Source organism: Triturus cristatus, chromosome 7 (genome assembly GCF_964204655.1).
Source record: "Triturus cristatus chromosome 7, aTriCri1.1, whole genome shotgun sequence".
NCBI classification, from domain to species: Eukaryota; Metazoa; Chordata; class Amphibia; order Caudata; family Salamandridae; genus Triturus; species Triturus cristatus.
In genome coordinates, this window is record NC_140590.1 from 767,110,072 (window position 1) to 767,132,205 (window position 22,134).

A 22,134-nucleotide genomic window follows, 5' to 3' on the forward strand; every position below is an offset into this window, starting at 1 on the left:
GTTTCCTTGAACCCTCTGTTACCCTGCAAGTCCTTGAGGTTGGTGGGCAAGGCTCAAGACTTCTCAGGGGTTTTGGTCACCCGCGTAAAGCTAGATGATTTGGAAGAAACTGGTGGCAGTAATCAAATCTCTTCAACAGTTTGCCCCTCCTCTCAAGGGAAAGTTTGCTCAGATCAGTACGGACAATCAAGTGGCCCGACCTAAATCATTGGGGGGGGGGGGGGGGGGGGGGGGGGACTCCCTTTCCTCGTCTGCCAGATCAGATAAGGGCATGAGCAGAGGTCAATCTGTTGGGTCTGACTGCAATTTATCTGCTGGAGAGGAAGAATGGACGTGCAGATCAGCTAACATGTAAGCTCCCTTCTTCGATGTTTATATCCCTGACACCTCTGATTTTTCAGATTATGGAGAGGTTCGGAATTCCGCAGCTGGACCATTTTGCTTCTCCACAGGATGCCCTTCTTCCAAAATCTTGCTCCCTTTTCCCTTGCCGGGAACCCTGAAGGGTGGATAGAATGAATTTCCCCTGGCCGCAGGGTCTTCTTTTTGACTCCCCCTTTCCAGTCTAAGCAGGGTTTTAGCAAATATCAGGAGGGAGAGGGTGATAGTCCTGTTGGTAGTCCTATTTTGGAGTCAGCAGCCATGGATGCCCCTTCTGTACAGTTTGGCTATTGCTCCTCCTTGGATGTTTCCAGTGTGCCCTTCTCCGATCAGGTGTCCTCATCTGTCCCAGTTTGGTCAGGCATCTGGAATTGGGGGTTTAAAAAAATGAAAGGCAGAGGCTGATCACTTTGGGTTGTTCTTCAGAGGTGGCTATTTCTAGCCAGAATTCTAGAAAGGTCAGCACTTTTTGGGTTTATGAGAGGCACTGGAAGAATTTTTTTGTCTGGTGTTGTTCATGGGGGTTTCTCCCAGACTCGAGAGGGTGGTTTGATTATAGTTCTTGCGGGATGGGTTCCTATTGGAGCTCTGTTTCTACTCTGCGTAATCAGTGGGCTGCTATCAAAGGCTCAGCTCTCCTCCCATTTGAATCCTTGGCCTTCTTCGTAGTTTCTACCTCAAGAGAACAGTGGGTTTGTCCCCGTTCCTCCTTGGGATCTACCACTTGTTCTTAATGCATTACAGAGGCCCCCGTTTGAGACCCTTTCTATGGTGTTGCTGCAATTCCTTACCCTTAAGGTTTGTTTATGGATAGCGATCACCTCAGGTCGGCTTAGGGAGAAACTGGGACATTGCTTACTCACCCTCCCTATTTGAGGTTTTTTCCTTATAAGGTGGTCCTTCGTCCTGACCTGGCGTTCCTTCCCAAGGTCCTTTCACCTTTCTATTTGACTCAGGATATTGTGCTCCCTGTCTTTTTTTCTTCCCCATCCACAAAGGAGGAGGTACCAATTCATTCTCGAGATCTTATAAGGGTTCTTGTTATTTATCTGGAGAGAACTGCCTCTATTTGTCAGCTGGATTTTCTTTTTGTCACTTTTGGGGTGGCAAAGCGGGGTCATCGCCCTACTACAGCAACTTTTTCTTGCTGGGTTAGGTCTGCTATTTCCTTTACTTATCTTCACTTGGGGGTTTCCCTTCCTCCTGTGGTTCATGGGCACTCAACCAGGGGAGTTCCTTCCTCATGGGCATCTTTTAAGGGTGCCTCGTTGATGGACATTTGTGCTACATGATCTTCCCCTCATACCTTTATCTCCCATTATAAATCGAAGATGGGAGAGGTTTTTTCTGGGGATTTTGGTTTTGCTGTTCTTACTGCTGTTCACTGATTTGTACTTGACCAAAACAGAGTTTTCATGGCATCTTTGTGATGTTTTCTTTTGTTTTCGTCCAGTGCTTTGGTATATGCTCTAAAGGTCAGGACTGTGACGAGGAAGACAAACGAGGAAGGTAATGACTCAGTTACATACTGTTAATCTGCATTACTCCGAGTCATAGTCTACCCCGTCACAGTCCTAGATTCCTCACTCTCTTGGGAACTGGAGGTCGAACAAAGGAGAAAACTGTGTGACTCGTACCTGTCTGTGTGCCAGTTGAGGAGTCTCATTTGGATTTCTCAAGTGATATTGTTTCTTTTTTGGCCTTTATAATTTGTTGGGCATTAAAGGATGTGGTTTGGGTTTGCCCCCACCTTATAGGTCACGTGGCAGGTACTTCCTGGCGGATCATAATTGTAGGTGGGGATTTTTTTACAATGGGCGAATGCTGTGCCAAGAACATATAGTGCTCCACAGTCAGGACTGTGATGAGGAACCTGTTACAAGGAAGACTATGAATGAGTGATGAAGATTAGCAGTAAATATCCAAGTTACTATACACACTGTGCATTATGTTATGTGCTTTTGTAAAGTGCACTTTCTGCTAGAGGAATCTGATGTTGAGCAGGTGGATATAAGAGGTTGGTTAATTGTAAAGTCAGGACTTCAGATTGTGAGGGAAGGTTGTAGTACTGCTGCCAGTGTTGCAAATGCCCAGTGTTTGCTGGAAGCGTGCCCCTCTGATGCCCGGACAATACCCGCTTAGAAAGTGACGAAGATGGAAAAGGGAAGAGCTACTGCTGTTTTGCCGTAACAACTCGTTTGCGATACATTCATCATCTGCTATAAGCATATTAAATTAATAAACAAAAATATGAATACAAAAATAACTATTATTCTATGAATACAGCATACAATTTGATTACAAACATTTCATAAACAATGTACCTGCTATGTTCCAAGAGCCTAACCCAAATCATTTCATTTCGAGTTCTTTCCAGGGTTTCTATTTTATGTGCCTCTTGGTAGAAGAGGGTAACCTTTGAATTATTAAAATCATCACACAGAGTTCTAGAGGTGGTGCTGAGTGCACAAGCAGGTCGAGGCAGAGAAGTGCAGTCTGGCTGCCATCAGCCAACAATGGTGTGACTGGACTGGTCTCCATTGTCCATTACACCAGAATGTCCCAGACTGTCCTCCACAAGTCTAACGGAATGTGGCACAATGAACTCTGCCAGGAGTGATGGTGAGCACCCTTATGCACTATTTCAAGTAGATGAAAGAGTGAGTCGAGTGTCCACAGTGAGTCACTCATACGAACATCCATCCTGGGCCTTCTCTACTGTCGACACACATGTGCTCATTCCTCTATGACTGGCTGCCTCGGGGATATTGGGGACTTCAGCATAATTCAAAACTTCATACTGAACCACAGTCCTAGCGATGCTATGTCCAGACCAGTCTCTGTGCTGAGTGACGGCGCAGATCACTTGGCTTGCAGATGTTGGATACTCAGCCAGAGAGGAGTTCAAGGGAACCTTGTCAGCTCCATGGACTCCCATAACAGGTCAATGTAAGGTATTAGAAAACTTTGTCAGCTGCTTGGGCACAAAGAACACACCAGCATAAGGCTAGAGGGAACTCTTGGTCTACGGACCTCTAGAAAAGGCCTATGTAAGGTCAGCGAGATCTTTACACATTTCATGTGATTACAGAACATGATAATGTAAAGTTAGACAGAACTTTGGTACCTCCATCGGCTAAGACAAACCTAGAGCTAGAGGGACCCATGTCAATAGGTTGCGGTGCCAGAACAAGCAAATACAAGGGGAGCATGAGCCGTGCAGCCCCCTGGACTCCTACAGCAGTGATCTTTAAAGTTTTTATATTGCGCGCCGCCGTCAGTGAAAAAAATAAGGCTGCCTTCCCCATCCCCACACGAAACCGATTAAGCTCAGAATGTCAAGCACCCCTCTACATCCCTTTGATTTCACCCCACTCTGGGGCCTGCTCTGTTTGAAACCCACTGGCTTTCAGTCAGCTTTGAAGCCTCATGGAATCCAATATCTGGCCAATTTATGCTTAAAGGGAACCAAGTTCATCCCATGGGCGCACAGAAATGTTAAATGAAAGTAAAGAGAAACCTCGTACAACCCTGGCGAAACAAATGACAGGCCAATGCATGAATAGATTAAACCTTTTTAGCTTCATGGACGCCAAGAACATACAATTGAGAGCACCATCACAGATCCCCTGAATCCCAGAGCAGGCCAGCAAGACTTACAGGTAATCTTTGCAACCATCTGGAATCCCAGACCATGGCAATGTACGCTTGAAGGGACCACCTCCAGCACCAAAGAATTGGACGAATGTGACAGACGGAGTTGTGATCAGGAGCCCTAATCCATCATTGTCGCTTCTTTGGGTTACCAATTGCTTATTGAATATGAAAGACTAGAGATTTTTCACCCATGACAATTAGCTGGGTCACAAGTGCGCGGAGACAAGCAGCATTACGTAAACTCTTAACAAAGATCAAGTGAAGCGCAGCAGTGCACAACTGGATGTGTCCAGGTGAGTGACTGGGAACCACACACCACCTTCTGTGGCACTAAAACAGTCTGAAAGGTCCCCTCCAAGCACTCAGAGCAGATAGACAGCCTGCAGATTGTCCTTGATGATCGTTTCCATGACAACCTGGAATACAGCCTGCATGTTGCTGGTGTCGGTGGCAGTGGTGAAATGATGGTACACACATTTAGTTGTTGACCCATTGAGTCCCAAAAAGAGACTGGCAATGTATCCGGCTGCAGACAGGACATCACGGTCAGCGCCTGGAAGGGAGAAGACCATTAGTTACTGAAGAGTTTATCCTTCAACTATCTGCTTGTCCAATGCCTGAAATGGTTGCATTACTTTGTTTTCTAAAAAGATATAATACCATAAACGGCTCCTTAGCAAAAATAGAAACTCATTCAATTAAATAGCGCGAATGAAAAAGGCAACATTAGTTTAGGATTAGCAGTGTTTCAAGGTAAAGAGATCAATTCTTTTCAAACTAGCGGGATTAACAATTTCATGTAATAACGGATACTTGCCATAAATTTGCCTTGCACAGTGCCTATTGGACACCAAAGAAAATGGCAAAGTGGAGGAGGTCTGATGAAGCCGATCAATTTTGCCAAAGGTATTGATTCCGGTAAGCAGATGATATACATATGTTTGTCGATTGCCCTGCCTTGCACATATTCTGGGATGGAATAAGCAAGATCTTGTCTGTGATTCCTAATTCGGTATTTGAGGTAAACCCCATCATTATTTTGTTTGGCATCTGTAACAACCCGGGTAAGAATGAAGTTAAACTAACCTTTTATTAAATGCTACTTGCCAGATACATGATCTGCAAAAACTGGCTAGACAAATAACCACAAAAGTGAATGACTGGTTAGTTGTAGTTCAAAGAATTTGTTTGCAAAATAAATTATGCCATGGGCCAGTGAGAACCCGCTTTTGTCATAAGATAACAGATTGGCTGGAATTTTATAATATGGTCCTATGATTATGCCTAATTTAAGTCTGAAGTCAAGTTGGCCACCAGTGGACGAGGTTATGGTCAAAGAGGCTTGAGCCACCGGCCTTATTTCTTTTCTACTCTTTATAAAGCAATGCCATATCGAAGGAGGGAGAGGGAGGTCCTGTTTCCATCCCATTCCTTTGCATGAGTGGTTAGACCGTTCAGTTAGCCGCCTGATGGGCATCGGTCTATAGAGGTCATGAGGACTATTTAAAAAAATTACAGCGTTTCTAAATGTTTTGGAAAGCAGACAGGTTATTCACTTGACTTATGGCTTTTCGTGGTGCATTAAATGTTTTTGCTCCTTGAAATAAGAAGGCCACGTCCCACCTCTTACTATACAAACTGAGAAAAGTGAGTCTAATTGAGAACAAAGAGCTTGTGTAGGGTTCTAGCTGACAAAATGTTCAGTGATAAAGGGCAGGGTCGGCGATATAAAATACTCTAGGTACAAAGTACAGAATATTTAAAGGCACTCTTGTTCTTTCGTTGGGCAACCAGAGAACACTGGCTAGAATCGAAGAGATGCATTCTCTCCAGGTGGCCACAGTAGCAAAATCTGCTGCCATGTTTTGAAAGGTCTGTAACTGAATCAAGGAATATTTACAAAGACTGATGTTACGATGAATACAGAATCCAGCCTGTCGGAAATTAACAAGGTCACCATTGGAATCTCCGTTTCTAGGAGCAGTGTGAGAACTTTTCTCCAAAACCTGGGACTGTCAGAAATTTGCAATTGAATCAGTCCGGCGGTGGTAAGTCATATTTTCACTGGGCTTTTACAGAAGGTTTTTAATCATCTAAGCCAGGACCTGACATTCTCCCTAGAAAGTCATGGCAAGGGTCTAGAGGTGGTGTTTATCTCCATTGATAACAGCTCTGGCTTTCATCCTTTAACTTCAAAGAGCTTGTTAGCATTCACTGTTTGAGTCTACCCGCCCACCGTGCAGGCCAGTACCAGTGAGATTATTCTACTCACCCAAATAAAAAATAGTCTGGGTATCAACTGGGTAAGTGAAAAAACATAGATCTGAATTGGGGTTGGTAGCAAACTGACACAGTACTTCACAAAATATTGTTAAACTGTACACGCAGGATGTCACGTTACACAAACTGTCCATGTTCCGCTGATGACCAAACACTTATCTACAAAAAAGCATCCTGCAGTCTCAACCCCAAACCCGTACTCAGAGTGGCAACATTCGGACTAGACATGAAAGGCTCAAATGGAGTCTACAACTTCCATAAAGCCAAGTCCAACAACAGATCTATTCAGGAGTCAACAATAGATTTCCCCATCACTATCATCTTTAGGTCCAACAATAGATATGCTCTAGAGGAAAACAAATCCCTATCTTCCATAACGCCTATACCCAACCCTATACCCGCCCACGGAAAATGATAACAAAATCCCCACCTGTATCATCCACAACCACTACAGCAGACCAGCAGAATGAGAGAAACACCTCTCACCCCCACCACTTGCGCATGCAGAATCAACACCAGGCAAGTCCAAGCCGGTGATGATATCATATGTCTCAGAACCAACAGAGAATGCCCCATCCTGTAACCTCGTTTGACTAATGGAAATAGAGTGAAGACATTCATAGGTTGTTGGTGGATGGTACCTGCAGTCGGTGAGAAGCTGTTCAGGGAGGATGCGTACCTTCACTTCAGGTCTATCTTTAACACCAAGCCCAAATTACCAATTAATAATTTTGATTCACAAGCAAGGTAATCAAAAAGAGCGCGATTGCTCCAAACAGTGTTAATTATATATTATAAATATACAGCACCCTTACATACATTATTAGTGGAATATTATAGTGAAATGTAATCTTGATTCTCCGCAGTATGGTGAGAAATTAATTGGGTGCCTTTTGTCAGTGACTCTAAAAATGTGAATCAATACCCATCTGATATAATTTTATGAGTAGAGAAGCTGTGATCAACAAACCTGTGCTTTTGTTAACAGTCGATGTGTTGCACCAGTGAACTGCACACTGTAAAGGCACACTTCCTCGTGGTCACCAGCAGCCCTATTCTGCATGTCCTTTACCAGATATGTCCTACCCGTCAGGTCTCTTGACTGCAACCGTCTGATTTCTCCAATCACTAAATAATTTCCAGTGAACCAATAATTCAAAACTTTAGATCCATTCTGGAACACATCACGTTTCCAGCACTAGTGCAGCTCAAAAGTACACGGTGATGAATTTGATCAATTGGTTTCACCCTTCTGATTCAGATAAAGGGTTCTTAAAGATTTATCACGGGTCAAAATGCGTTGAGAAAACTACTGCATCATTCTGGATATTTTTTTACATTATGAAGAAACTATGTGATAGCTTCATCTTTTACAATGTAGATTTAGATCAATCCACGACCTGAATCAATGTAATGACAACATGTGGCAGTGAATCTTTTCTCGGATGATGGGTAGTGAATAGCCTGGCATGGAGGAATCGCTCTTTTTCATTAGAATGTTTATTTATCAAGATTCACACTAATAGGGGGCTGGTCCTTTGGAAGGGGGGGGGGAGGTGGGTGGGAGGGCGAGGTGGGGAGTGAGAGTACGAATTCTATAGTCACAAAAAAATTGCCTCTCTGGCACATTTACAAAAATGAATGTATGACCCCAGAGCACCCTATGTTGACGACCCAGTCTACTTTTGTTGTGTCATCGTCACACAATCATTCAACCCTAAAGTAGATTTCGTATTATACACCAGTAGAAAGTGTAAGGACGATGGAGTCCATGGGGCATCTGGGAGTGCGCCATTAATCCTCTGCTCACATGCCCAAGGGGCCAGCCCAGACTGGGAGCAATTCTGTACCAAGGCAACAAAAGCACAAGCATACAGTTTAGCAGGCACTAAATTCTATACTACAGGACCAGAGCTGCTGAGAGAAGAAGCGAGCGAGAGATCTGATATTGAAGACCACATGAGTCTGAATTCAACGTGGACCCGCCTCTTCATTTTGCCATCATAAATGTCACCAATAAATGTCCAAACACTGGAAATTTATTGGGGGGGGGGGGAGAAGATACACTATAGCTGCAGGACGTCTCTTCCAAGGATCATATACAAAGACCCTTTTCTCTCTGTAATGTTCGTTCGTCAGGTAAGTATTTGCCAGTCCCTGGCCTCTCTTGAGCAGAATGGTATCCAAGTTAACAGTGCATACCAGCAAGACCTCACCTTAAACCTAGAAAAATATCACATCAATATACGCCCCCCATGATATCAAGATTCGTGATAATTCACAGTTGCCATCCTTGTTACCTTGACTGCCGCCAGTGGTGCTTGGCCAGGACACATTGCACGCAACCAGGCGGAAGCCAAAGATTTGGAAGCCAGCAACTGTAGAGGGAGGAAGCAAACAAACCAATGGAACAGCAACAACCTGCCTAACTGAGCAGGAAACAATGGAACCGACACAAAGGGAACAGGAGAACAAAACACAAGGGAAGGAAGGGAAGTCAGTGTGTCAAATTGCATCGATAGCAAAAACACCTTAGCAAAAAGCATAATTGCAAGGCAAGGTTTAACTGCGCTGTATGCTTTGTGATGCAGTTGTACTCAAGATGACCTTGAAGTAAAAGTCACACTTTCAGAACTACATGCTGTCTTGTGATGCTAGACTGCTAATATATGCCTAACGTTCCACCTTCCTGCGTGTCACCATTTCCTGGTTTTCTTGCCTTACACTAGAGCCTGACCACTGTTAATGCTACCAGTAACGCCATAGCAATTCTCCCCTCCCTTTGATATATGTTTTGATATATGTTCCTGGCTTGTTTGAAAATAAATGGTGATAAGGATCCTCCATCGCTCCTATTACTCCCTGACCCTTCTTTTTTCGATAGGGAAAACATCAACACAACTATGCCTATGGAACTGTGGCCAAGAAGAAACTTTCTTCCACATACTATAGGACTGGCCATACATCCAGACCTTCTGGTGGCAAATCACCTCAATACTGACCCAAGTCATATTACGAACAGTTCAAGTGAACCCAAAAGAAATATCTTAATATCTCAGGAGACGACCCCGACCAAAGTCTCACCAGATATGGGTTACCCTAGCCCTGGGGGTAGCCAAAAGAAATATAGCAAGGACATGGGGCAAGTCAAATCTCCCAACGATACGACAATGGGAGATAGATCTAGATTGGTGTCAGAATGCAGAACAAGTAATATATAAAGGGCAAGGACACCCACAGAAGTGGGGAAAAGTGTGGGGACCGTGGAAATCCTACAGGAGTAGCTGAGTCCCAAGCACAGGGTAAAACACGTATGATGACCATGCCGAGATTGCATTAGGAACTGGTGAAGAGATATTTAAAATGAAAACTGCTTACAGACTGCCACAAACGATATTCCTTTGAGGGCTTTATGTGCAATTGAGACTGAGAACTAAGTATCTATGATTTTGCGTACTGAATGTAATGATGCAAATGTTAAATAAAAAGAGTTTAAAAAAAGAAATGGTGGAATTTAGCTAAAATTCTGGGAGCATGTATTAATTCCACTGGCTCCCAAGATTTCTCAAAGACATCCTACACTTTCCAATCAACCAAATACTGATTCTGAGCTCGAGAAATTCTGGAATCAAGAATGGCTCTAACCCTAAACTCTGTTGTCACTTCTACATTAATAGGAGGCAGTGATGTAAGAGCTTATACATTGGAAGGTTTTAATCTAGAAATGTGTGCCACTGGATGAATGCACCAACATGAGGGTATTTGGAGTTTGGCGGCTGAGGAATCTATTAACTGTCATTTTAAAAGGGACCAAGCATTGAGGTAGAAGCTTAGGGTGAGATTTAGGAATGGTAAAATGCTTGGATGGAAGCCAGACCTGATTGCCTACATGATACTGTGATGCTGGGGACCTATGTTTGTATGGCTCTCGCAATCCCCCTTTGCCTGTTGTGAATGTGTGAAGGCCTGATGCCTAACACTATGAGTGGGCTCTGCCACTGAGGGGACTGAAACAGAAGGAATGGGTGTATCTTTACAAACAGAACAGGGGCCATGTAACGAATTATTGTAAGCAAATTCTGCTAAAGATAACCACTATACCCAATCTTGTAGTCTTGGTTTAAGGAAACATATTGGGTACTGCTCGAGGGACTGATTTAAACTTTGTCTGAGGATGATAACTCGCTGTGTCCCTAAACCCTTCCGAATTTCCTTCCAAAGTTTAGAAACAAACTGTGCAAATCTAGTCTTTCCGAAGATATCAGGCAAACCATGGAGTCGGAAATGTATTTAATTAAAACTGCGCCCAGTAGCGGAGGTGTGGGAAATTGTTTTAAAGGAATAAAAATGTTCCACTTTAGTCAGATAACCAAAGACCATCAAGATTGTATTAAACTCTCTAGAGTCAGGAATTTCCACAACAAAGTCCATCAAAATTATGGCCAATGGAGATCGGGGTGGGAATGATTTCAGCATGCCTACTGGCATGTTATGCAATAACTTACCTTGAGCACAGCATAAAGTTACAGACTTTCTAAATCTCTTTCACACTCTTCGGTTACGGGCAATACAATGCTGCCTTGAACTTGGTATGATCCCTACAAATACCACTAGCTGAAATAACAAATCCTAAAAAGCTTATTTCTGGAGTCTCAAAAGCAGATTTCAAGCCTACGGTATAGACTGTTTTCTTCAGACAAAGAAGGATTTCCCGAAGATGGACCTGGTGGTGTTCTTTGGTGAGCGAGAAAACCAAAATATCATCTAGATAAATGATGTCATAAGTATACATTATGTTCTTTAAGAAATCACTGACCGAGTATTGAAATACTGCCAGGGTGTAACAAAACCGAAAACGCACAACCAGGTATTTAGAATGTCTATAATGGGTGTAAAAGACAGCCTTCCGTTCATCTCCCTCTCGGAAGCAGACAAGACTGTAAGCACCCCTGAGATCCAGTTTGGTAAATATCTTGTCAATCTTCATCTAAAAGGGCTGATATTAAAGGTGAAGGATAATAATTTTGGTTGGTTTTGGCATTGAGTGCTCTAGTTTACACAAGGCATGTAGTCACTGCTCGGTTTGAGTATAAAAAAAGATAGCAGCCCCTGCTGGAGCAGTAGCATGTCTAATAATGCCTTTTCTACATTTTCCTTAAGACAGTCCTTCAAAACCTCATCATCCTTAATTGTTAATAGATACATTTGTCTATGGGAGAACTTGGACCCAGAAATTAAATCAATAACAGCCAATCTCAGCATCCACCCTTCACAATGAACACATCTGAAAATGTATTATAGATCTCTGGGAATCCTTTCACGTCTGCTGATTGAACTGGAAGATGCAACATGGGTTGTGGCTTCAAAAACTGAGAGCAGGGGTAACAATGTTGCAGACCGGCCGATTGCATCTTTCCCTCAGACCATTCTATGGCGGAACCATGCCTTCGAAACCCGGAAGCACTGAGAATCATAGAAAATCTAGGGGCACCAATTATGACACACTGCAGTGTTTCTACATGTATAGATTTGTCACCACAGTAAGTGGCCCAGTTTCACAGATCATCTGTCCAGGTGTCAATGCAGTTTCATCTGCTCAAAAAATGGGTTCAGGTATTTTCTTTTGTTATATGGGAATGCTATATTTTCACTGGAAAGACTGATCAATACCAGAAGCCCAAGAGCCAAGTAAGGATAGTCAAGATATAGCATCCTATTTTGCGAAAAGAAAGACTGGGCGGAAAAACAAGAGTGATCTCAGAGACAGACCTTTCTAAACTAGATATGACCAGTCTCGTTATGTCATTCGGGACCGAGCAACTGTGTTTTTCTCTAACGTGGGACAATTTCTTACAAAATGACCCGGATGTCCAAAGTGCAGACACAGACCCTCTCAGTATTTTCTGTTCTCTGCCTTAGGTATCAGTTTACATGTATTCCCAATTTTCATGTGCTCATTTTTTCTTTTCCTTCACAGGCATACTTTCCATTTGAAATCTGGCTGTTGCTTAGTATTCCAACTCCAGTCTTATTCCAACTCAAGCCCTTTTCCTTCTTGACCTCTCTGATGAGCATCAATCTGTAGAGTGAGATCGACTACCACTGTGGAAGTCGTGCGGCGATTAGTGACCAAGAGCAATGCACCTTTTAAATCTTTGCGTAGTCCTCGATAAAAGGCAGCTGCGGCTCCCTCGTTCGTCCAGCCAAATTCTGGGTAAGCTGCTGAAAGTAAGCTGTGCTGCTCACAAAGTAATTGAAGACTTGCCTTGGTGTAAGTAAGTGCGAATGAGCAGACTGTGCACGCGGTCATTTTCCAAAAATAGCTTTACACTATTGAAAAAACATATTATAACTCTCCAACCATTGATTCTTGTTCAAAATTACTGTGGGGGCATAGCAGTGTATCTTCAGCTAGATATGACGAAATGAGAGTCACTTTGCTCCTGTAGTTCTGAAAACCCTGCGGTTGTGCCATCAAGTGGAGGTTACACAGCCCTAAAAATTACTTTCTTGGGAGCAGTGAGCACCGGACCGCGACTGCCGGGATATTCCTACCAATTGAGAGATGAAGATTTGAAACACTCACGTCGGGGACTACTCCAGGGACTTGTGATCAAGGCAGAAAGAGGTGGAACCCCTCCTGTCTCTTCTGAGGCGGATGAGGATTCCCCTCTCTCTCGGTACCGCTTGCTCGTCAGGTACGAGTCTGTCAAAGTACTTGAACATCCTCTCTTGTGCACCGCGGTACCAGAGTGAACAGCGCGCACTGGTGTGACCGCACCTTACATCCAGGAAAACAGCACATCAATATAAGCCCCGGTTAACAGCAAAATGTGCGATCATCACCGTAGGCATCCGTCTTATGACTTTCGCCGGTGGTGCTGTGGTGATGGTTGTGGGAGACCAGGAGACATTCCGAACCACCAGGCAAAATCTAAAGATGCGGATGCCAGCAAGTGTAGAGAGTAAGCCAACGAATTGAATTGCAACATCCTGCATAACTGAGCAGACATCTACGGAACCGAAAGGAAGGTAACAGGAGAAAAATTCAAATGTGAAGGAAAGGAAGGCGTAAAGCGAAGTGCAGAGATAGCGAAAACACCTCAGCAAAATGCATACTTGCAAGGCAAGGTTTGCCTGCGCTTCATGCCATCTTATGCAGGTATACCCAAGAAGTAAAGGTTAGACTTTCAAAAACACCTATGCTTTGCGGTGCCATCTCCCCCTTTTCCACAATTTCCAGGTTTTTGTGCCTTACAACATCATTTGATCCCGACACCTGCCTCTCAGCAAGGTCAGAGGCAACGTTGCACAAGCACACACGAAGCTCTTGTGAGACTGATGTAACCAGCATCTTCGTGCCACAAGGGCAGAGATTTAGGTGAGCTACAGGATGAGTTTGCAACATACAGTCACCGAAAGGCAGGACACACTGGATTCAATGCAACGAGTGAAGCTGCTCTTACTACACAGCAGCCAATGAGCATACTCAGGCCTTCACACGTACGGTTCCCTACGAGGCCATGTAGCCTTACGGCTAGAGCTGCCAACTTTGGAGCTGCGTCGGCTCAGCATCCTGTGATTCTCGGCAAATTACTTAATCTCCCCTAAGGCGCTCCAATACCTTCGGGTCGAGTTCGTGCTATATAAATCTGCAAAACAAAAAAAAACAAAAACCTTAAAACGTCTGACAATGTAAATAACTGGCAGGCTATGCGACGTAGACCCTCTTGATCACGTCGGGGCTCTCGAGGCGAGAAAGTGTTGATTAACTCGCTCAGGCTAAACACATTACAGTCTTATGATTGAGGGTCATTTCTTTCCTTTCTGATAATCTCAGTCTCCGGCACTCACATACATACAGTTTCCCCCAAAACCATGTGATTCCCGTCGAAAGGCTGTTTGTAAAATACCATATGTTTGTTTCTCATCTTTGTTTAGTAGTGCCCATTTTTACACAGCTGTTGGGGGCGACCTCAATTTTGTAATTCACACATACATTTTTATTTTGTTAGTAAAAAATGTTAAGACTTCAATTGGCCTGAGCACAGAGTTTTCTTTGACAGATCTAGCGCGTTGTTGCCAGGACCTGCCTGAACTCGACCGGTCTGCATGTGACAACCCCAGGCAAGGAAGGGGGCGGGGCGTGGGGGAGGAATGGGCGGAGGCTGGCTGGCCCGCGTGCAACTGACCAAGCAGGTCAATGATAGCACACATTGAAATTCATGGAATATGAAGTCTAATTTTGTTCACCGGCAGAGGAAAGACAGTGAGAACGCCAACAATATTCCCCTGTTCCACTGGAAGCTCGTCTGCCCTTAGGAGCACACCCTTGCCTTGGAGTAGGAGACTTTGCCATCGTCAATGTCTCCAGCGCCTCAGCTGAGCTAGTAAATGTCAAGCGCCACAGTTTCCGAGCATGTGATAATCCTCAAAAGGTTTGTAAAGAATTGCAAACTGTGTCGAAATGCCATAAACCTAATTGGTCAATCAACAATATAAATCTGCCAAATGGAGAGAAAGATCAAATATTAGACAGAGCTAATTGACCACAACAGGCGCCTGTTACTATAGCTGTTGCTAGAGATGCATTGTTGAATTCGGTAATTAAATTATGTCCGGCGAAAACAAACTGCAGGAGGAATAATTATAAGCAAAACAAAGGTGAAACTCCAGCAGATTGGCTTGATCATTTGAACGATGTATTTGATTCTTATTCCTACTGAGAATGCTCAAGAAACTGTTGGTGCTGCATTTATTCAGGGGTTATTGATTAAGTTCTAGTAATAGCTGCACACCATCTGCAAAGGGTCTTTCTGAATGAGTTTGTGTTGCAAATCCTTGTGTTCCTGTACAGGAAAGGAAGAAAGAATGTACAGAGCCCAAACTAATTCCTTTACAAAGGCAGTTCTTCTACCAGTCAGCAGGCAGCACCTGGGAGGAATGGGGAGGGAGAATAACCATATCCCCAACCAACAGACCGAGCCAATGGTAGGGAAAGAGGGATTCTGCTCCTCCTGGTGGTTCCTTATGTTTCCATTGAGGGCAGTCAGGGAACTGAAAAGGTAATTGTCTTAATTTACCAGCTCACACGAGAAGCCCAAACAAACTGAATTCACTCAAATTTCACAAAAACAATACCCTACCTTTTAAGACAGCTGGAGAGCTGAATGCTCTGTTTTTTAAATATTGGGCTTCAGAAAGGGGCATAGATATTATCTATTACAAGCCTTAAATCGTTGCCGTATCCCTGCTGCCTGAACTGTACTCGAAAGCCCAGGACCCAGCGCGTGCTGCGGCAGGAGCCGCAAGCGTCACGCCCACCGCGACAGCCGGCCCATATAGCGGGGTCAGGGCTGCCGTGAAGCGGGAAGCCTTAAATCGTTGCCGTATTCCTGCTGCCTGAACTGGACTCGAAAGCCCAGGACACAGCGCACGCTGCGGCAGGAGCCGCACGAGTCACACCCACCGCGACAGCCGGCCCATATAGTGGGGTCAGGGCTGCCATGAAGCGGGAAGCCTTAAATCGTTGCCGTATCCCTGCTGCCTGAACCAGACTTGAAAGCCCAGGACACAGCGCGCGCTGCGGCGGGAGCCGCACGCATCACGCCCACAGCGACAGCCGGCCCATATAGAGAGCTCCGGACACCAGCTACGCGGGACGCGAGCGGGCGCGCCGGGAGTAGCCCGGGCCCGTTCGTGACCGATAGAGGCCCGATCTGGGCCGCCCCCCTTATTTCTCCGGTTGCAGAAGTGCTGATCTACGGAAGTGGGTAAGCAGAACATTGATAACCATTCATTGCCGCATGAAATTTGTGGTGCTGCTTGAAAATGTGTAAGAGGAAATTGGCAACATGTAAAAAAAAAAAGGCTATGGAAAATACCGCACCAATTACCAACTATTTGAAAAGTGCTATGGGCATAATAAACAATGAGATTGTGCAAGTGGAAGGACAGATGGCAGCTGCTAAGACTGCTCTAGATGCTGCTCAAAGGGGGGTCAAGTCTGTGGTGGAAGTACATGGTCAAAGTAATTCTTCCAGTCTCGATATCACCCCCCAAGAGCAGTCAAATAGAAGGAACGTAAACAACACCTCTAAGAATACTAAATCTGATCAATTGATTAAACTAGGAACCTGTGCGTCAACTATTCCCCTCGAAATTACTACTGCCTCAGACACACCAGAATCAGACTCGCCACCAGCAAAAAAAAAATTAAACAAAGCCTAGTATCAAGGAGGCCTAGTCCATTAAGAGCTGTACAAAAAAAAAAAGGGAAAATCCACTAAATCAGCGGGCACCGGACAAGGATTCAAGCCTGCAGAATCACCGAATGATAAACATGCTATAGACACTCTCTTTAAAAAATTGCATGGGAAGATTGATACCATCGAGAGGCGGGTCTTGACTGAAATAAAAACTGTGCAAAAGGACATTGCAAAGTTATCTGAACTGGTTACTGCCCTTCAGCTGCAAACTGTATCAAATACGCCACAGAATGTAAAATTACATAATAGAAGTGATGCATATGTTGGGTCAAAAAATACGAACAGTACAAATAATCCTGAAAGGGTTAGTGCCTTGCCACCTATTGATACACATGGGAAGGAAGCACATGTTTTACCCACACAAAATTCCGGGGGAAGCTCAACTTGGAAGGCAACGGGATGACTCTTTAAATTTACCCCCACAAGCTACTCGATATGTGATTGTCCTAAAAAATGTACCTAAATTGTCTGGAAACACTATTGAAACTTGGGACTCCCTGAAAAATAGGGTGAGTCATTGGTTTACTGTGAATACGACTTGTAGTATTGGGTGTCTTTCACATGAAATTATTATGCTAAGAAGAGCTAGCTGGGTGGGCAAATCTGTAAAAACGTGTGAGGGGGATTGTGTAATTGTAAATTTTTGCCGGGCTTGTGGGGTGGGCTTATTATTAGAAGAGGTCACAGCCAACCAGGACTGGCAATTTAATTGCAATGAAGAAAATAGTGTTGCATTACCCCTAGGATATTTTTACAGATCCAGAATGGATTCACCCCTTGGTCGAACCCAAGCTAGCACTGGTAATCAAACATATTATATGATACCATCTTTGCCAAATAGGTTTGAACCACTTAGGAGGTGCAGTGAGGTGGACTGACTGGAACAAAATATAGTATGCCAAAAAGCCGTTATACAAGATGTTAATGATGTAAGAGCTCATGTTATTATCTCGAAAGAAATTGTCTATACGGACCAGGTACAAATGCGTGAAGGTATTGTTAACATCATCGGGAATACTCGTGATAATGCAACGTTTGTAGAAACTGAGACACAAAGTGTTAGAAGTGAAATTACCCCGCCTACCAGTGTGGCTGATCTTAATTCTCCCAGCCAGACACTACAGGAATCACTACATATCATGACATGGAATGTTGCTGGGGTAAGGAGTAAACTGTGTGATATCTTTTGGCTTAAAAGTATACAAAAGTGTGACTTGGTATTAATACAAGAAACATGGCTTACAGAAAAAAACTTTCATTAATGGGTTCAAGACAATCTCTACCAATGCGATTCCTTCAAAGGCCGGTAGAGCAAGTGGAGGTTTGGCAGTACTAATATCAGTATCTTCTACTTTGATATTAAAAAAACATATATTAAAGCACAACATTTTCAGTTTTTACTTTTGCAGTTAAAGGAATACAGGATATTATAGTGATTAATTTCTATAATAATATTTTTAATAGTTCGCGACATGAGATTATTACATTATTAGATGAAGAGTTGACCAATTTTATAAAGAGTGCAGGGACCGATTGTTTCTTAATTTGGGCAGGAGATTTCAATATTGAACGTTGTAAACTTATATCAGGGATTCAATGTGGTTATGTGGATGAAATAGGTGATAACCCTTCACATTTCCCACATAATAATTATGGGGAAATAATAAATTATGTTATGTGTAAGTATAATCTGGAAATTATGGAAAAGGACGCACAAGAGAGCATCCAAGAAGGAAGGTGCAGCACCTACACATTTGAGGGAGTTAGGTCATCCTCATGTAGTGATCACTTTATTATTTCAAGGAATTGTAGGCCTCTTGTATATAAATGCAGTGTACACCCCAGCTATTATTTCAAGGAATTGTAGGCCTCTTGTATATAAATGCAGTGTACACCCCAGCTTACTAAGTGACAATCATCCTTTGTTATTAACATTGACATCTCCACTTTTTAAAATAGCCGAACCGCGTGTCCATGCCGCTGATATAAAGGCACAGGGTGAAAATGGGACTTCCATTAAATGGGCGGGAGTCGATCCAAATGCTTTTTCAGAAAGGATAGTTCTAAAAAATAATCATCACATGGTAACCTGTTTAGACAACTCCTCCAGTAGCACTGACATAGTTATGGCCTTTTTAAATATCTCGGCTGCAATTGCCAGGGATTTGAAATGCAAGCCTAGGACAAATAGGGTATATTGCTCAAGATGGTTTAACCAGCAGTGCTCCAGACTAAACAGGGATTTAAAGGTAGCTTTAAAAGCTACTCCCCGGAATAGGGAAGATATTAGTACCCTGAGGAAATTATACAAACAAGCTTTAAATCAAAGAAAAATGGAGATTAGAAACAACGCGTGGGACAACTTGATTACAGCTGCCGAGACTAAAGACTCAACACTCTTTTGGAAAACCTTGGACCAGGCACTCTTTAAGGATGTCCAGTCTGTCAAAGTTGATACAGTAGTGACCCCAGAAGAGTGGTTAACACATTTTGAAGCTATTTTTAATGCGACACACCAGTGTACTACAACAGTTGAGAATAATAGCACTATTGCATTAAACAATATCAAATTAGAAAGTATAAGTCATGAGGAGATTAGATTAGAACAGCTCTTATGAATAGCGCTAGTGGGAAAGCGGCTGGCACGGAAGGGGTCCCAATTGATATTTTTAAATTTAATATGGATTTTTGGGTGCCCATCCTACACACATTTTTTAATGCAACAATTATTGGGGTGATAGCTGCAACCTGGGCCGAGAGCGTGATAGTCCCCATTTTTAAAAAGGGTGATAGGAGTAGCACGAGTTGCTACAGCCCAATATCTCTTCTCGATTCAATGTCCAAGGTAATGGGCAGAATGATGGTGGCCAGACTGGAACACTGGGTAAAAGAAAAAACATCTTATCTGTAGGCCAGTACGGTTTCAGAAGAGGCATCGGAACGATTGAGCAGTGTCTGAACCTTGGGCTACTAATAGGAAAATATACCCTTGCAAGGGATGGCTCCCTTCATCTTTGCTTTGTAGATTTGTCAAGCGCTTTTGATTTGGTAAATCATTCAAAGTTATGGCAGACGCTTGAAGGGATGTGCACCCTACAGAATATTATTTTTTTATCACAAATTTACGCACGTTTGGGGGGCGTAGCTTGAGGCGTCAAGATGGCGGTCGCACTATAAGAGTGCTCCGGACCCCCTCCGTCATCTGCCTTGCATCCACCGCTGATAGCTGCCATCTAGCTTACCTTTCTGTTGGGGGAGATCCGCTGCCCACCCTGGCTGTGTCCTGGGCCGTTTCTGTGCAGTTCTGGAGCCCTGGCCACCCAGTTTCCATGGCCTGTTTCCACAGACGCGCGCCAGGAATGGCGGCAGTTTGAGCCCCTGCCGATTTGCTTCCGCGACCTGGTTCTACAGCCACGCGCTGACACTTGCAGTCCTTTCAGGGGAGTGAGGCGGATCGAGAGCCCTGGGCACCACTGAAGCCTCCACCCAGGGCCCCCCGTGGCGTCGGCCGACTCCGCCTGCGGCCTAGTGGTGTCTCCGGAGTTCGGGAGCGGGGCCGACCAGCTCCTACTGGATTCGGGCTGCGGAGCGGGCCTGGCCAGCTGCGGCGCACACCGGGGACCGGAGTCCTCGTTCGATGGCTGGATCGGAGCGCTGCTTCTGAGGACGGATCGGCTCACCTGCACCAATCTACGGTGAGTCGTGGTGCCTGGGGTGTCGCGGGGCTCGGCTGCCACTGTCGGGGAGCGGTGGACAGTGACCGGGCCTGCCTGCGCGATTGGGGCCTGCTCTGCCTTGTGGGAACAGGGCACTGGCTTCATAATCCTGCTGGCGGGGAGCGGCGCGCTGAAGGAACGAGCCCGAAGGCTTGGGGCTCCTGTTGGACGCTGGACCGACCAGCAACAGGGGTCCTCCTGCGGGTGTGCGGGCCAGCTGGGGGTGCAGCTATTTGTCCCCGGGTCGGGCCTGTCTGAGTCTACTGCCTCTGCCCTCTGGGCCGGCTCCCCGCCTGTGCCACGCGAGCGGAGAGGGGGCCGGTCCGGTTGGGGAGAAGGCATGGGGGCGGCCTGCCCCTCTCCAACCTGACCCGCGCCCAGTGCCATGCCAGCAGCCGGGAGGGATTGAAGTGGCAGTGGGATTGGCCTCCTATCTCCGTCGCACGGGTGGAGGTGCCCTTGCTCCCCGGCGGTGGTGTTGTGGTGGGGGTACGGCCATCATATCGGGTGGTGGGGTGAGGAAGGGACCTGGTGCCACCGCCCCCCCAACCTCTCCGCCATCCTCTGAATGTTCCCCTTGGGCGCCTGGGCCTAATTCCAGGCCAGCCTGCCACAGTTGACTAGACTGTCTGAGGCCTACGTCTGCGGGTTGCTGCAGCCCTGCCTCCACCGTGAAGCTTGGATCGGGGGCCCCGTGTGAATCCTGTCCATCAGCAGTGTTTCTTCCGGCGAGTGGGCCCGGGGGTGAGGTTCGGCCACCGCATTGGGTGGCGGGGCAGTGCAGTGCAGTGGTGAAGCGTCAGCACCTCCCCGCCCCCCTTTCCTCGGCATCCCTGGCGGGGGTCCACGCCAAGAGACGTCTAGTGAGCCGGACAGGCGGCCCGCCCTGGGTGCACCCTCTTTTGCGACGGTAGGCGCCTGGACTCTGAGCTGCGACGGCCTGGGGGTCGGAGGGTTCCCTCTTCCCCTCCCTCGGCGGTCCAGGGGCCCATAACTGATTGCACTGATCTGCCCTACCTGTCGCGGCGATGGGCAGGACCCACGCCCCACAGACCCCGGTCCCCCCCACTCAAATGAAAATAGACCAGTTCACCATGGCGGACCGGGATCCAGGCGGGGAAGCGCCTGCCGTGCCCGGGGTCATTGGGGGCGATCTTTCCACCATCCTTCAGGCGATCAGCGAGTCGCGGGCCTCCATGGAGGACAAGATTGGTGAGGTGAGGGTGGATGTGTCTCATCCGTCAGGACCTGCGCAACGCTACGGCACGCATCGCGGAGGCGGAATACCGTATTTCCACCACAGAAGAAGACATCGGCCAGCTTAAAATCCAGGTGGCCCGCCCACCAGACCCAGACCTCAGAGCTCCACCGCCGGGCAGAAGATGCTGAAAATAGATCGAGGAGGAACAACCTGCGCCTTCTTGGCTTTCCCGAGGGAGTGGAACAAGGTCACGCTCACACATTTGTGGAGACCTGGGTGCGCTCCTGGATGCCTAAAGAGAGCCTTTCATCCTGGTTTGCAGTTGAGCGGGCTCACCGCTTCTTGGCCTCCGAGCCGCCACCTGGAGCTCCCGCCCGTCCCATGATCCTTAGGGTCTTTAACTTCCGCGACAGGGACGCCATCCTTAAGGCGGCCAGGGCGCAGGGCCCCTTGCAATTCCAAAATAATAAAATCATGGTTTTCCAGGACTACTCCAAAGGGGTGCAGACCAAGCGCCACTCCTATGATGAAGTCAAGCAGAAGCTTTTCTCCATGGGTCTCCACTATGGACTCCTCTTCCCAGCCCTGCTCAAGGTTATCTTCCAGGACAAGACATTTTTCTTTGACAGTC

General features: G+C 45.7%; 1 protein-coding gene across 2 annotated transcripts in view; it reads right to left on the bottom strand.

Moving 5' to 3' along the window:
• Positions 1-256: 256 nt before the first annotated feature.
• The window catches only part of LOC146810510 (guanine nucleotide-binding protein G(o) subunit alpha-like), a 433,476-nt gene continuing 411,598 nt past the window's right edge, over positions 257-22,134 (bottom strand). For both annotated transcript variants that reach the window (XM_085617541.1, XM_085617539.1), the window contains one exon: positions 257-4,591. In XM_085617541.1, the coding sequence (XP_085473667.1) occupies positions 4,401-4,591 (191 nt within the window). In that variant the 3' untranslated portion in view covers positions 257-4,400. The remainder of the gene's footprint in view (positions 4,592-22,134) is intronic.